General features: G+C 40.0%; 1 protein-coding gene across 6 annotated transcripts in view; it reads left to right on the forward strand.

Moving 5' to 3' along the window:
* The window catches only part of LOC105470305 (DNA polymerase theta), a 107,131-nt gene that overhangs the window by 18,333 nt on the left and 74,526 nt on the right, over positions 1–14,272 (forward strand). For all 6 annotated transcript variants that reach the window (XM_011722163.3, XM_011722161.2, XM_011722160.3 and 3 more), the window contains 2 exons: positions 5,889–6,035; positions 7,977–8,189. In XM_011722163.3, the coding sequence (XP_011720465.1) occupies positions 5,889–6,035; positions 7,977–8,189 (360 nt within the window). The remainder of the gene's footprint in view (positions 1–5,888; positions 6,036–7,976; positions 8,190–14,272) is intronic.

A 14,272-nucleotide genomic window follows, 5' to 3' on the forward strand; every position in this document is an offset into this window, starting at 1 on the left:
GCTGCTGTTGCAGTAAGCTCATGTATTGTGAGTATCCACTTAAAATATGTGACGCTTATCATCTTCATATGAGCAGTTTGTGTCTCTCATAATTTGCATATTGCAGTAAAAAGTAATTTATCATGTTTCTCATGTACTTTTCATCATATTTAGTGCAGTGCTGTAAACCTTGAATAATACCATGGGACCAATCTGAAGTGCCACTAGTGATGCCGGAAGTGTTCCCAAGAAGCAGAGAAAAGTTGTGGCATTCTATGAAAAAATTGAATTGCTTGCTATGTACCATAAATTGAGGTCTGCAGATGCATTTATTATTTTAAGATAAATGAATTGAGCTCAAGTACTATTGTAAAAAAAGAAGGAAATTTATGAAGCTATTGCTGCAGCTTTGCACATTTTGTGAAATACTTTGTCATCTGATTTTGAAAATGCAGTTTGATGTGGCTGCAGGATCACTATATGAAAGGCACACCTGCTGGGTGAGGTGGCTTACGTCGATAATCCCAGCACTTTGGAAGGCCAAGGCAGGAGGATCACTTGTGTCCAGGAGTTCAAGACCAGCATGGGCTACATAGTGAGACCTTATCTCTACAAAAGTTAAAAAGTTAGGCCGGGCACGGTGGTTCACGCCTGTAATCCCAGCACTTTGCGAGGATGAAGTGGGCGGATCACCTGAGGTCAGGAGTTTGAGACCAGCCTGGACAACATAGTGAAACCCCATCTCCACTAAAAAATATAAAAATTAGCCAGGCATGGTGGTGCATGCCTATAGTCCCAGCCACTTGGGAGGCTGAGGCAGGAGAATTGCTTGAACCTGGGAGGAAGAGGTTGCAGTGAGCCGAGATCATGCCAGTGCACTCCAGCCTGGGCGACAGAGCGAGACTCCATCTCAAAAAAAAAAAAAAAAAGAAAAAAGTAGCCAGGTGTGGTGGTGTTTGCCTATAGATCCAGCTACTTGAGAGGCTGAGGTGGGAGGATTGTTTGAACCTGGGAGGTAAAGGGTACAGTCAGCCATGATCATGCCATTGTGCTCAGCTCAGTCTGGGTGGCAGAGTGAGACCCTGTCGCCACAGATGCACACGTGCATGCGCACACACACACACACACACACACACAAAAGAAACGCATACCTATAGACTACTATGATTTGGGAAAAAGTGAAATCCATATGGCAACTTAAAGCAAAGGGATCTAAAGCTGGAGAATTTAATGCCAGCAAAAGATGGTTGGATAGTTTTAGAGGTTTATTTTTATTTTATTTTATTTTATTTTATTTTTTGAGACGGAGTCTCGCTCTGTCGTCCAGGCTGGAGTGCAGTGGCCGGATCTCGGCTCACTGCAAGCTCCGCCTCCCGGGTTCACGCCATTCTCCTGCCTTAGCCTCCCGAGTAGCTGGGACTACAGGCGCCCGCCACCTCGCCCGGCTAGTTTTTTGTATTTTTTAGTAGAGACGGGGTTTCACCGTGTTAGCCAGGATGGTCTCGATCTCCTGACCTCGTGATCCGCCCGTCTCGGCCTCCCAAAGTGCTGGGATTACAGGCTTGAGCCACCGCGCCCGGCCAGTTTTAGAGGTTTATATGTGGATTTTTTTCAATACATAATGGAAAATTTTTTGGTGATTTGTATTAATTTGAAAAAGTGTCAAGATAACAGGAGATGCAAGACCAAGAGGCTGCAGATGAGTTCCAAGATACCATTAAGAAAATTATTGCAGAGAAAGGATATCTGCCTGAACAGATTTTTAATGCAGATGAAAATGCCCTATTCTGGGGGGCGGAAAATGCCACAAAGAACCCATTTATCAGTAAGGAAGAGAAGAAAGCACCAGGATTTAAAACAGGAAGGGACAGGCTAACTCTTGTTTTGTGCAAATGCAGTTGGGTTTATGATCAGGACTACTCATGTCTATAAAACAGCTAATCCCCAAGCCTTAGAGGGAATAGATAAACACTGGTTGCCAGTCTTTTGGTTGTACAAGAAGGACTGGAGAGTGAGAACCCTTTCTCTGGATTGGTTTCATTGATGCTTTGTCTCTGAAGTCAGGAAATACATTGCCAGTAAAGGACTGCCTTTTAACTTTCTTTTGATATTGAACAATGCCCCGGGCCATCCAGAACCTCTTGAGTTCAACAGTTAAGGCATCAAAGTGATCTACTTACCCCCAAACACAGCATCTCTAATTTAGTCTCTAGATCAAGGGGTCATGAGGACGTTTAAAGCTCATTATGCACGGTACTCTACGGAAAGGACTGTCAACATTATGGAAGAGAACCCCGATAGAACATTGTGAAAGTCTTAAAGGATTATTTCATTGAAGATGCCATTGTTGTTATAGGGAAAGCTGTGAAAGCCAGCATGCCCAAAATGATAAATTCCTGCTGGAGAAAACTGTCCACATATTGCACATGACTTCACATAGGATTTATGACAGAGCCAATGAATGAAATCATGAAAGAGATTGTGAAAATGGCAAAAAAAATGGTGGAGGTAAATGGTTTCAAGATAAGGATCTTGGAGAAATTTAAGAGCTAGTAGACACCATACCAGAGGAATTAACAGAAGATGTCTTGAATAAAATGAGTGCTTCCAAACAAGTGCCAGATGATGAGTAAGAAGACAGAAGAAGCAGTGCCAGAAAACAAGTTAACATTAGACAGTTTGGCAGAAGGATTCCAATTATACAAGACTGCTTCTGACTTTTTTTATGGCACAGACCCTCCTATGATATAGGCACTGAAACGACAGCAAATGGCGAAAGGATTGGTACCGTATATAAACATTTTTAGATAATAAAAAAGCAAAAACAGGCAGAAATTACGATGTATTTACGTAAAGTTACACCAAGTGTGCCTGCCTCTACTGCCACCACTTCTGCCTCTGCCACCCCTGAGACAGCAAGACGAACCCCTCCTCTTTCTCCTTCTTCAGCCTACTCAAGGTAAAGATGATGAAGATGAAGACCTTTATGATGATTTATTACTGAATAGTAAATGTATTTTCTCTTTCTTGTTTTCTTTTTTTGTTGTTGTTGTTGTTTTCTGAGACGGGGTCTCGCTCAGTCGCCCAGGCTGGAGTGCAGTGGCGCGATCTCGGCTCACTGCAAGCTTCGCCTCCCGGGGTCACGCCATTCTCCTGCCTCAGCCTCCCGAGTAGCTGGAACTACAGGCGCCCACCGCCACACCCAGATAATTTTTTGTATTTTTAGTAGAGAGGGGTTTCACCGTGTTAGCCAGGATGGTCTCTGTCTCCTGACCTTGTGATCTGCCTGCCTCGGCCTCCCAAAGTGCTGGGATTACAGGCGTGAGCCACCGCCTATTAGTAGTTAAGTTTTGGAGAAGTCCAGTTGTGTGCAGATTTTTGACTGGGGGTTTCTTTGTTTCTAACTCCTGTGTTGTTTAACAGTCAACTTGTGTGTGTGTGTGTGTGTGTGTGTGTGTGTGTGTGTATTTATACACATATATACACACACACGTATATACAAATCTATTTTAAAATCAGCTTTGAGGTATTATTTATAAGAAAATGTACCAATTTTGTATATATATGATAAATTTTAACAAATGTATACATCTGTTTAACCATACTATATTCAATACCTAGAACATTTTCATTACCCTAAAATATTCTTTTTTCTTTTGCTGTCTCTTCCCTCTATCCCAGACTTAGGCAACTGTTGATCTCTGCTTGCTATCACTTTAGATTACTTGTGCTTTTCTAAAAATTTCACGTAAATGAAGTCATACAGTATGTATGTGTCTTTTGTATCTAGCTGCTTTCACTCAACCTGGTGTGGTTGATGTTCACCCAGGTTGTTAATTTATCCGTTTGTTTCTTTTTTGTTGCCAAATGGTGATCTAGTATATACCAATGGCTATAATCATTAGATATTTTTACTGATTCTAGAGTGAACACTGTTGCCTCACTATTTTTACTAGTCTGTGGTGCTTTGGAGTCCAAGATAAATATAAGGAAGACAGGGACCAGTTCTAGTCACAGAATATTAGATATTTTATTTATTAATTACTTATACCAGTGACATCATGAAGATAAGTGATGAAAAAAGCCTAGCTCTAACAAGTAAACTTTGCTTGAAGTTTATATTGGCTAGGCTGTTGTCTAACAGTGTATTATCTCTTCCAGTTTCCCCTTTATTGGTACTTTCTATACCAGGTTAGCTTATTTCCTTACATTTTACCATGGCCATTTATAATCCTTAATGACCAGAATCATCATCATTTTCTTTTCTCGAGATTTTGTCATCTTGGTTTGCAGCAGTGGTTCTCAAATGCTAGTGCTTGGACTGGAGCCTGGTCTATGATGAGATTTTTATCAGAAAAATAAAGACAAGGCAGCATATTATTTATAAAGCTGCAGTTTACATTCTGAAATTATTCCTAGTCAGTTTTTAATGTTAAATGTCTCCTTTGAAATAAAAATATTGATAGATAAGGTTTTAAAAAATTAATTGCCCTCAGCAAAATAAAACATTGGCAACTTTCTGTGAGTTCTTAAAATTTTAAGAAAAGTTTTCCTAAAAATTTAAAAATGCATGAAATATGATATATATTTAAATATATATATTTTTTATTATTTTCAAGTGACACATAATAATTCTAGAACATACATTTATTTATTTTCTTTTTCTTTTTTTTTTGAGACAGGATCTTGCTCTGTTGTCCAGGATGGAATGCAGTGGCATGATCTCAGCTCACTGTAATCTCTACCTCATGGGCTCAAGTGATCCTCCCACTTTAGCCTCCCAAGTAGCTGGGGCTATAGGTGCATGCCACCATGCCTGGCTAATTTTTTTGTATTTTTTTTAGAGATGGGATTTTGCCACATTTCCCAGGCTGGTCTCAAATTCCTGGATTCAAGTGGTCTGCCCACTTTGGCCTCCCAAAGTTCTGGGATTACAGGTGTCAGCCACCATGCCCAGGCATATAATTACTTTTTATGAAAAGTTTTGCAAGTTCAAAAATCCAAAAGTCTGGACAATTTTTAAAGACAACATATAAGTACGTAAAGCTTTTACTGCATATAAGAAAGTTAAGGCTGGGTGGTGACTCATGCCTGTAATCTCAGCACTTTTGGAAGCCAAGGTGGGAGAATTGCTTAAGCCCAGAAGTTTGAGACCAGCCTGGGCAACATAGGGAGACCCTATCTCTACAAATGAAAAAAAAAAAATACTGGCTGGGCATAGTGGCACATGTGTCTGGTCCTAACTAACCAGGAGACTGAGGTGGGAGGATTGCTTGAGCCCAGGAGGTTGAGGCTGCCGTGAGCAGTGATTGTGCCACTGTACTCCAGCCTGGGTGACAGAGTGAGACCCTGTCTCAAAAAAACATTAAGCTCTTACTGGGGGAGAAGACAAAAAAACAGAGGATGGTATGTAATTAACTACCAGATTAATGCCAAAGAGACAAGAATAATTTAACAGAGAAGTAGGTTTTTTTTGTGATAGGATTGGTGAAACCCTCTGATGCTGCTACTGCTGGTTGGTGGTACACACCTTGAGCAAGGGTTTTGATTTTGGGGCTTTGAGTGGTAATCAGTATCTGTAATACTCTACTTCCCCAGCAGGTTCCTTTGATCCCCTCCTGTGGGCCTGGTCTTACCCTTATACAGTTTCCTAAACTTTGGCGCACATTGGAATTGCCTGGGGAGATTTAAAAATTCTTCATGTCCAGGTCACACCCCACACCAGTTATATAACAATGTCCAGGATTAAGAATCAGGCATCAGTATTCTTAAAAGATTTCCAGGGGATTGTAGTATGCAGCAGTTTCAGAACCACTCCTCTGCTATTTAGTTCTATTATGATTTAGACAGATACCACTTAAAGAAGCTGGAGCTAGAAGCAAATGGTGTTGGTAATTTTTTTGTGACAGGATTGGTGAAACCCTCTGAATGCCCACCAGTAAATCTAGAACAAAAAGAACTCCTGGAAGTGATGGATCAGTTAAGACGTTTGCCTTCAGGACTAGACTCTGTATTACAGAAAACTGTACCATGGGGAGTAGCATTTCATCATGCAGGTATTTCATATTTATAATCTGTTATTAAGAAACCTCCAAAATTCCTCGTACTGTCTTAACTTTTATATTTGTGTAAATTTATTTCTTGTTAAACACACTTAATATCCTTAGATTTCTTTTTAAGAAATTGTATGGGCTGGGCGTGGTGGCTCACTCCTGTAATCCCAGCACTTTGGGAGGCCAAAGCAAGTGGATCACCTGAGGTCAGGAGTTCAAGACCAGCCTGGCCAACATGGCGAAACCCCATCTCTACTAAAAATACAAAAATCAGCTGGCGCTGTGGCACGCACCTGTAATTCCAGCTTCTTGGGAGGCTGAGGCTGGCAGAATTGCTTGAACCCAGGAGGTGGAAGGTTACAGTGAGCCGAGATCGTGCCACTGTATTCCAACCTGGGTGACAGAGCGAAATTGTGTGATAGATTAAACAAGAGTAAAACAAATATGTTTCAATTTACTTCTTTGTATATAGTAGTCTCCCCTTGTTCACTGAAGCTATGTTCCAAGATCCCCAGTGGATATCTGAAACCATGCATAGTACCAGCCCCACATATATGATGTTTTTTCATAGCATGTTAAAACTTTTAAATGCATTTGAAATGTGTGTGTGTGTGTGAGGGGGTATATATATTTATATATATGGTATATAGTAGTCTTTCTTTGTAGAGAATATGTTCCAAGATCCTCAGTGGATGCCTGAAACCACAGATAGTACCAAACCCTCTATATACTATGTTCTTTCCTATATAGTGACAGTATATAGTGCAGGTAGTGTATATAGCATGGATACACTGAATAAAGGGATAATTCATGTCCTGGGTGGTAGGGCATGCAATGTAAAACTTATGAGTTTCTTATTTCTGGAATTTTCCTCTTTATATTTTTGACTTTGGGAAACTAAAACTGTGGAAAGCAATACCACAGATGGGGGAAACTACTATATATACACACACACAAAATTTACATTGTATGTAATTTATGATGCATACTAAAAAAGTGAACACCTGTGTACCCACCACTTAGTTTTAAAATTAGAACCCCAGACCTTTAAATTTTTAAATAAAATTGAAAATGAGCCAGATAAGTATATATTCTATACGCTGTTTTTCATTTACTCATGTTTTTATTCATCACGTATTTATGTCAGAAGTATATCTGACCAATGTGATGCATAGGCCCTGAAGATATCTTGATGAATAAGGCATATCACTATCCATAAGGAGTTTATTATCTGGAACAGTGATTAGCAAGTTATAGTCTGCTGGTCAAGTCTAGCCTACCATCTGTTTTTGTAAATAAAGTTTTATTGGAACACAGTCATGCCCATTTGTTCTGTTGCTGCTTTCATGTCACAGTGGCAGGGTCGAATAGTTACAGCAGAGACCTGCTATTCCACAGGAACAGGAAAAGTTTGTGGACCCCTGGTCCAGAAAATAAGATAGAGGTATACTAGGGGCAGCAGATTCTACTCTTTTTTTGTTATTGTTGTTTTGTGAAACTGAGTCTCGCTCTATTGCCCAGGCTGGAGTGCAATGATGTGATCTCGGCTCATTGCAAACTCTGCCTCCCAGGTTCAGGTGATTCTCCTGCCTCAGCCTCCTGACTAGCTGGGATTACAGGTGCCCATGACCATACACAGCTAATTTTTGTATTTTTAGTAGAGGTGGGGTTTCACCATGTTGGCCAGGCTGGTCTCGAACTCCTGACCTCAAGCGATCCACCTGCCTCAGCCTCCCAAAGTCCTGGAATTACAGGCATGAGCCACTGCACCCGGCCAGATTATACTGTTAAAGAGGTAGACTGTGATGACTCCTTTGTCAGCAGTCATAACAATAGTTTCAAATATCTTTAGAGGCTTGAAGCAGACTCAAATCCATTTGTAAGTGGTCACGTATAATATTTTCATTATATATCAATAAATATATAAAAACATCCTTTTTTTAGGTCTTACTTTAGAAGAGAGAGATATTATTGAAGGAGCCTTCCGTCAAGGTCTCATTCGGGTCTTGGCGGCGACTTCTACTCTTTCTTCTGGGGTGAATTTACCTGCACGTCGTGTGATTATTCGAACCCCTATTTTTGGTGGTCGACCTTTAGATATTCTTACTTATAAGCAGATGGCTGGTCGTGCTGGCAGGAAAGGAGTGGACACAGTAGGTAAGTGAGTTTGAATTTAATTGTAGCAGCATTGCTGAAGGACAGTGTCTACTTGAAATTTGACTAGTGCCTGGCAACCTGTTTCTCATCATGCTATATTTCTTTATTATCCAGTGCACTCATATCATCATTTTGGATTCACTTATTTATAGTGAGTAAGAGTTATAATTTTCATATATATATATCATCAACTGTTGATTTTCTACAAATGTTGAATTAAGGTTTTCTTTTGTATTGTATACCATAAAATGATTTAGTATTATGTAAATCAAGATGACTTATTATTACTTAGCTGGAATATGATTTTTAATTTCTAAGTATAGTCTACTCTTTAGCACTAATTAATTTTCACAGACGTTAGTTCAACTTAGGTGACTGGTCTCAGAAATCAGACAAGGATGGTGGGATGCACCTTCACACTTCGGGAATAGGAACTTGACATCCCATCTTTTTTCTTGAAATCGGTGCTGGCTCTGAAAAAACACCTTTTCATTTTCTTACCTTGTACCAGCAAGTTATGATTTTTTTTTTTTTTTTTTTTTACCAGCAATCCAAACAAAAGTTTTGTCTTAAGCAGTGAGGAAGAGGTTTGTTTGAATTAAATGTCAAAGCGGCAGCAAACTTTATTTCTAATGTGCTGTATCGTTATATGTGTAACTAAATCATTATCAGCCATCTAACATTAAAGAACCTTGGGAGGAACATTCCCTGCCACTTTCCACTCTAGGACATAATTGTTATCTTTCTACCCTAGGACATAATTGATTCCAATATTTTATTAGATATGTCAAAAAAAAAAAAAAAAAAACACACAGGCAAACAGTTCTGTGGCTACTGAAGAGAAATCAGGAAATCCAGGAGAATACAGAAAGTGGATAGGAAATGGATATTCTAGGCAGAGGAACCTGCGTAGTACACTGAGGAAGTAACTTTTAGAATAAACTGACTTGTCACATGAAGTCCCCAAATATGTCAGTTCTCATTATTCATGGATTCCATATTTGAATTTTCCACCTTAACAGAATTTATTCAGAATCCCGAAATAATACCTCTGGGGCTTTTGCAGACGTATGCAGATCTGTGAAAAATTTGAATCTTTCCAAGCACACTTTCCCTGCTGCGGTTGAACAAGCCAAAGCTCTGCATTCTTGTTTCAGCTCTTATACTGTGAGCAAGCTTCTTTTTAATGGGCTAGTTAGTGCCACATTTTTCACATTTTTGTGCTTTTAGTGGGTGATTTTGCTGTTTAACATGACCCGCAAGCAAAGTACTGAAATGCTATCTAATGTTCCCTAGTGCATTAAGGCTGTGATGTGCCTTATGGAGAAAATATGTGATCAGTTTTCTGTAGGCATGAATTACAATGCTGTTTGCTGGAGCGCAATGTAAACAACTGTATACATTAAATAAGATATCTTTAAACAGAAACATGCATAAAACAAGGTTTTGTATTGATTAAGTGATGAAAACGTTTTTACTAGAGGCTTGCAGGAACCTAATCATCTATCTTCCTTGGCAGCAAGCGTTCAGTATTCTGTGTTCGTGGCAAGTTTATAGAACATGACTACCACAAATACTAAAAATTGACCATAATTTATCGGTAACTGGATTAGTTAGAATATAAATTCACTGCTGTAACAAAAACCAATACAATAGGTGTTTAACAAGATAGACATTAATTTCTTTCTCATATAACAGTAAAATTGTATTCTAGGCCTTATATGACGTAACTGTAATTTAGGCCTTATATGACGGTTATAGTGTGTCAGGGACCTAGTCTTCTATTTTGTTTTAACATTTTCAGCAATATAGTTTCTATCCTTGGTATAAGATGGCTAGTCTCGTCTCTCTCATCACATCTGCATTTCAGCCATCAGGAAGGGGAGATAAGGAAGCAAAGAGGCCACTGCTCAGAAGTTGCACATAGTATTTCTCTTCACGTACAGTGGGCCAGAACTTTCACATGGCTACATTCCCCAACTTTCACATGGTTGCATTTCACATTGTTATATTCCCCAAGAGAGGCTGAGAAATATAATCTTTAGCTTGGGTGGCCATGTGCTCAACTAATACTTAAGAAGACGTGAATGGCTATTGGAACAGCTTTCAGTCTCAGCCCCAATAATAAATGACTCATTTACAATCCCTGAAGGGCATTGGTCTGCCTTTCTTTTAAGCCCTGAAAATTTTGATGATTAAAAAAAAAAACAACAACTTCCAATTTGTTGGATTTTTCCTACAGCTGACATCAGATAAGTTTATCCTGTTTCTCTCTTACTTTACCTACAAAATATGCAGATTATATGTATATGCTTAGAAAGAGTTGGGGGAAGAGAGTGAGATTCTTCCTTCCCATTCCTATTTGCCTACCTCTGCCCATCCTCAATTCTCAGTGCACTCAGACCTCTGGGGAATGGAGTATAAGTCCATTTTACACAGATAATCTTCTCTCAGGGACAGAGGGTCTCTTAGTTAATGTAGAAGATAAGGAGAAATAAGAAATAAGATGAGTTCTTATTTGCCTTGTTATATTCTTAGCTTGTATATATTATGGGAAAGAACAATTGGAAGGTTAGTGCCCTGGGATAATTATCAAGCCTTAAATCAGATAACATTCAAACAGAACTAAAATATACGTAATAAGTTCATTTCTGAGGTCTTAAAGACTTCCAAGCTTTTGACCTTGCATATCATTGTATTTCAGGATGTCATATGACTTGCTCATAACTTCAAGCTAATCAAGAATATAGGAATATAGTGTTTTATATTCACTATGGAGATTTAAATACTTGGTCATGCTTTTTGTATCATGTAGCATCATTGGAAATTCTGTGCATTTTATAAGTGATATTCCTGGATAGCACATGGTGTTTTATTTAAATGACACTTCAGTCTTTCCATAGATGACTTAGAATCTTCCAGCTTAGGAAGATAGTGCTTTGTGCCAAAATAGCAATTTGCAGGTTCAGCAGTCAGTAATAAATTATTTGATTCTAAATAATTTCGACTTCCCTCTTGTGATGTGGATGAGTCCTCCCCAGACAGGTGGTTGCAGGAACCTGTACATATATACTGATGTTCATCTGGACATTTCATAAACCTTGCCCATTCAGAAAAAGCGCAGTTTGTTTTGTTGAAGAATCAAAGCCGCAAAAGACCTTTAAACAGGCCAAAGTGGCTTGTGTATCTTGCTGCTAATGCTAGTTGATTGTTTTCTTTCTTAAGCTGAGCTGTTTTGTAGCCATTGCAAAAGCCAGGTGTTATATTCATGTGATTTTTAAAAATTGGATATTGACAAATTATAACTGTGTATATTTATGAGGCACACAGTGATGCTATCTGTATACAATGCAAAATGATGGAATTAAGCCAATTAACATATCACCCCCAAATACTTATCATTTATTCTTCCTGTCTAACTGAAACGTTGTACTCTTTGACCATCTTCTCATCCCTCCAACTCCCTAATCTCTCTCTCTCCTGCTTGATTTAAGCCTGCTGCTAAAGCTTTCATTGCATTTTTCAGTTCAGTCATTGTATTCTTCATCTCTAAGATTTCTCTTTCTTTTTTATTGTTTCTATTTCTTTGTCAAACTTCTTGTTTTGTTTGTATATTGTTTTCCAAATTTTATTTGATTTTTTTATCCATATATCTTTGTAGTTCGTTGGACTTTCTTAGGAGAATTATTCTGGATTCTTTCTCATTTCACAGATCTTCATTTCTTTAGGGTTCATTGTTGGAACTTTGTTAGTTTCTTTTGAAGGTATCTTGGCTTCCTGGTTCTTTGTAATCTGTGTTCTTGTGTTGGTATCTGCACATTTGAGGAGACAGCTATCTCTGGCTTTTATAGATGTTCTTTGACAGGGATAGAACTTCAGTTGTCTAGCCTTTGATTCTGAATAGGCCAACTGATAGCAGCCCTGAGCAGACAAAGCTTGCTTTTGGCTTCTCTAGATAGTTGGGCTGCTGCCTTTGCTCTGAGTTTGGGTGGGACTGCTGGCTGGGTTCTGCTATCAGGTGAACCCACTAGCTGAGCTCTACAATCAGGCAGAGTTGCTCGTTTGGCATTGCAGTCACCTCTTGGCTGGGCCCCAGAGTGTATTCCTTGGCCAGGTGGTACCCCTATTTGAGATCTGCACTTGGATAGTGTTGCAGGCTGGGCCCCGAGGTTAGGTGGAGTTGCTATTCTGGACCAGTGGACCAGCTGCTATGCTCAGTGGAAATGCATGATTGAGCATGGTGGCTCATGCCTGTATCCCAGTGACTTGGGAGGCTGAGATGGGAGGATCGCTTGAGCCCAGGAGTTTGAGGCTTCAGTGAGTTATGATCATGCCACTGCACTCCAGTGTGAGCGACAGAGATCCCCCCTCTAAAAATAAAATAAAATAAGTGCATATCTGAGGTTTGCCTCCCTGCCTAGGTGGGGACTTGGAATGGGCTTTGAGACTGAACTGAGGGCTGTTTAAACTTCCACCCGTATGGCAGAACTAGTCCCTGCACTTTGCAAAAATACACTATGATAGGCATCTTCCACCTGGGGCAGGTCCTTGAGGCTGAGCTGAGCACTGTTTAAAACCCCAGGTTTGGCAGAACTAGCCCCTGCTCCTTTCCAAAATGCACTGTGATGGTCATCTCCCTTCCTGGGCAGGGTCTTCATGAGGTTTGACACTGGGCCTAGAGGCTGACCATCTAAAGATTCAAGCCAGGTAGAATTTCCTACCACATCTGGAAGTGATCAGTTTGGCTTTGTGGTGGGCTACACTGTTAGCTGGTACCTCTGATTGGCACCACCACTGGCAGGTACACAGAGCTACCACCAAGATCTGCATGCCGGTTGCCATGAGCTCTGCCTCCTTGCTTTGCTTCTGCCTGACCCCAGGTGATCTAGCTGTGCTGTTACCCAGCATGTTCTCTGTGAGGTGAGAATAGAGTTGGCTTCTTGGGAAGCCTCTTGAAATGCTAGGGAAGCTATATGTTCTCTGGTTCTCTTTTCCCAATGTAGAAGCTATGAGCCCTGGGGATTCCTTTCTGTGTGGTACTATGCTGACTTAGGGGAGTGGAACGGGTGATGAGGTCAAAGTGAGATAGTTTGTCATACTAGATCTTGCAATTTTTATTCGGTTTTGTGGTCCATGCATAAGTTTCAGACTTTTTCCCAAGTTTTGGGGTTTTTTTTTTTTTTTTGGTTATTGTTGTTTGTTTTTTTTTAGACATGGAATTTTGCTCTTGTTGCCCAGGCTGCAGTGCAATGGTGCAATCTCAGTTCACTGCAATCTCCACCTCCTGGGTTCAAGCAATTTTACTGCCTCAGCCTCTCAAGTAGCTGAGATTATAGGAATGTGCCATCATGTCCGGCTAATTTTGCATTTTTTAGTAGAGATAGGGTTTCACCATGTTGGTTAGGCTGGTCTTGAACTGCTGACCTCAGGTGATCCGCCCACCTTGGCCTCCCATAGTGCTGGGATTATAGGCATGAGCCACCACGCCTGGCCCCCCTGCTTTTTTTTTTTTGAGGTGAAGTTTCACTCTTGTTGCCCAGGCTGGAGTGCAGTGGTGCAATCTTGGCTCACTGCAACCTCTACCTCAAGGGCTCAAGCGAGTCTCCTGCCTCAGCCTTCCAAGTAGCTGAGATTACAGGAATGGGTCATCATGCCTGGCTAATTTTGTATTTTTAGTAGAGATGGGGTTTCACCATGTTGGTTAGGCTGGCTGTTTTGTTTTTTTACCATGTTGGTTGCCTGGCTGTTTTGATTTTTTAATGGTGCCTATCTTTATAATCATTTCTGGGATAAATAGCCAGTGATCATCGAGTTTATAATCCCTTTACTTTGTCCTATTTTGATTCTCAGTTTGGCAGTTGGGAAGGATAATCTGTACCTTCTCTTTGCTGGGGGTGGTAAGGATATTCCAGCATTGTGCCAGTTTTATTTTTATTAAGAAAAAAAAAGTATTCTTCATTTGTGTTTTTGAACCTCTTACCTGTTTTCTTTCCCACAGTATTGGATTCATTTTTGAAGAAAAATTATGATTCTCTCCAGTCATAATTGTTGCAATGATAGTTTGTTCAAATCGTATAGTTGTA

The sequence above is a fragment of the Macaca nemestrina genome, chromosome 2 (assembly GCF_043159975.1).
Source record: "Macaca nemestrina isolate mMacNem1 chromosome 2, mMacNem.hap1, whole genome shotgun sequence".
Taxonomy (NCBI): domain Eukaryota; kingdom Metazoa; phylum Chordata; class Mammalia; order Primates; family Cercopithecidae; genus Macaca; species Macaca nemestrina.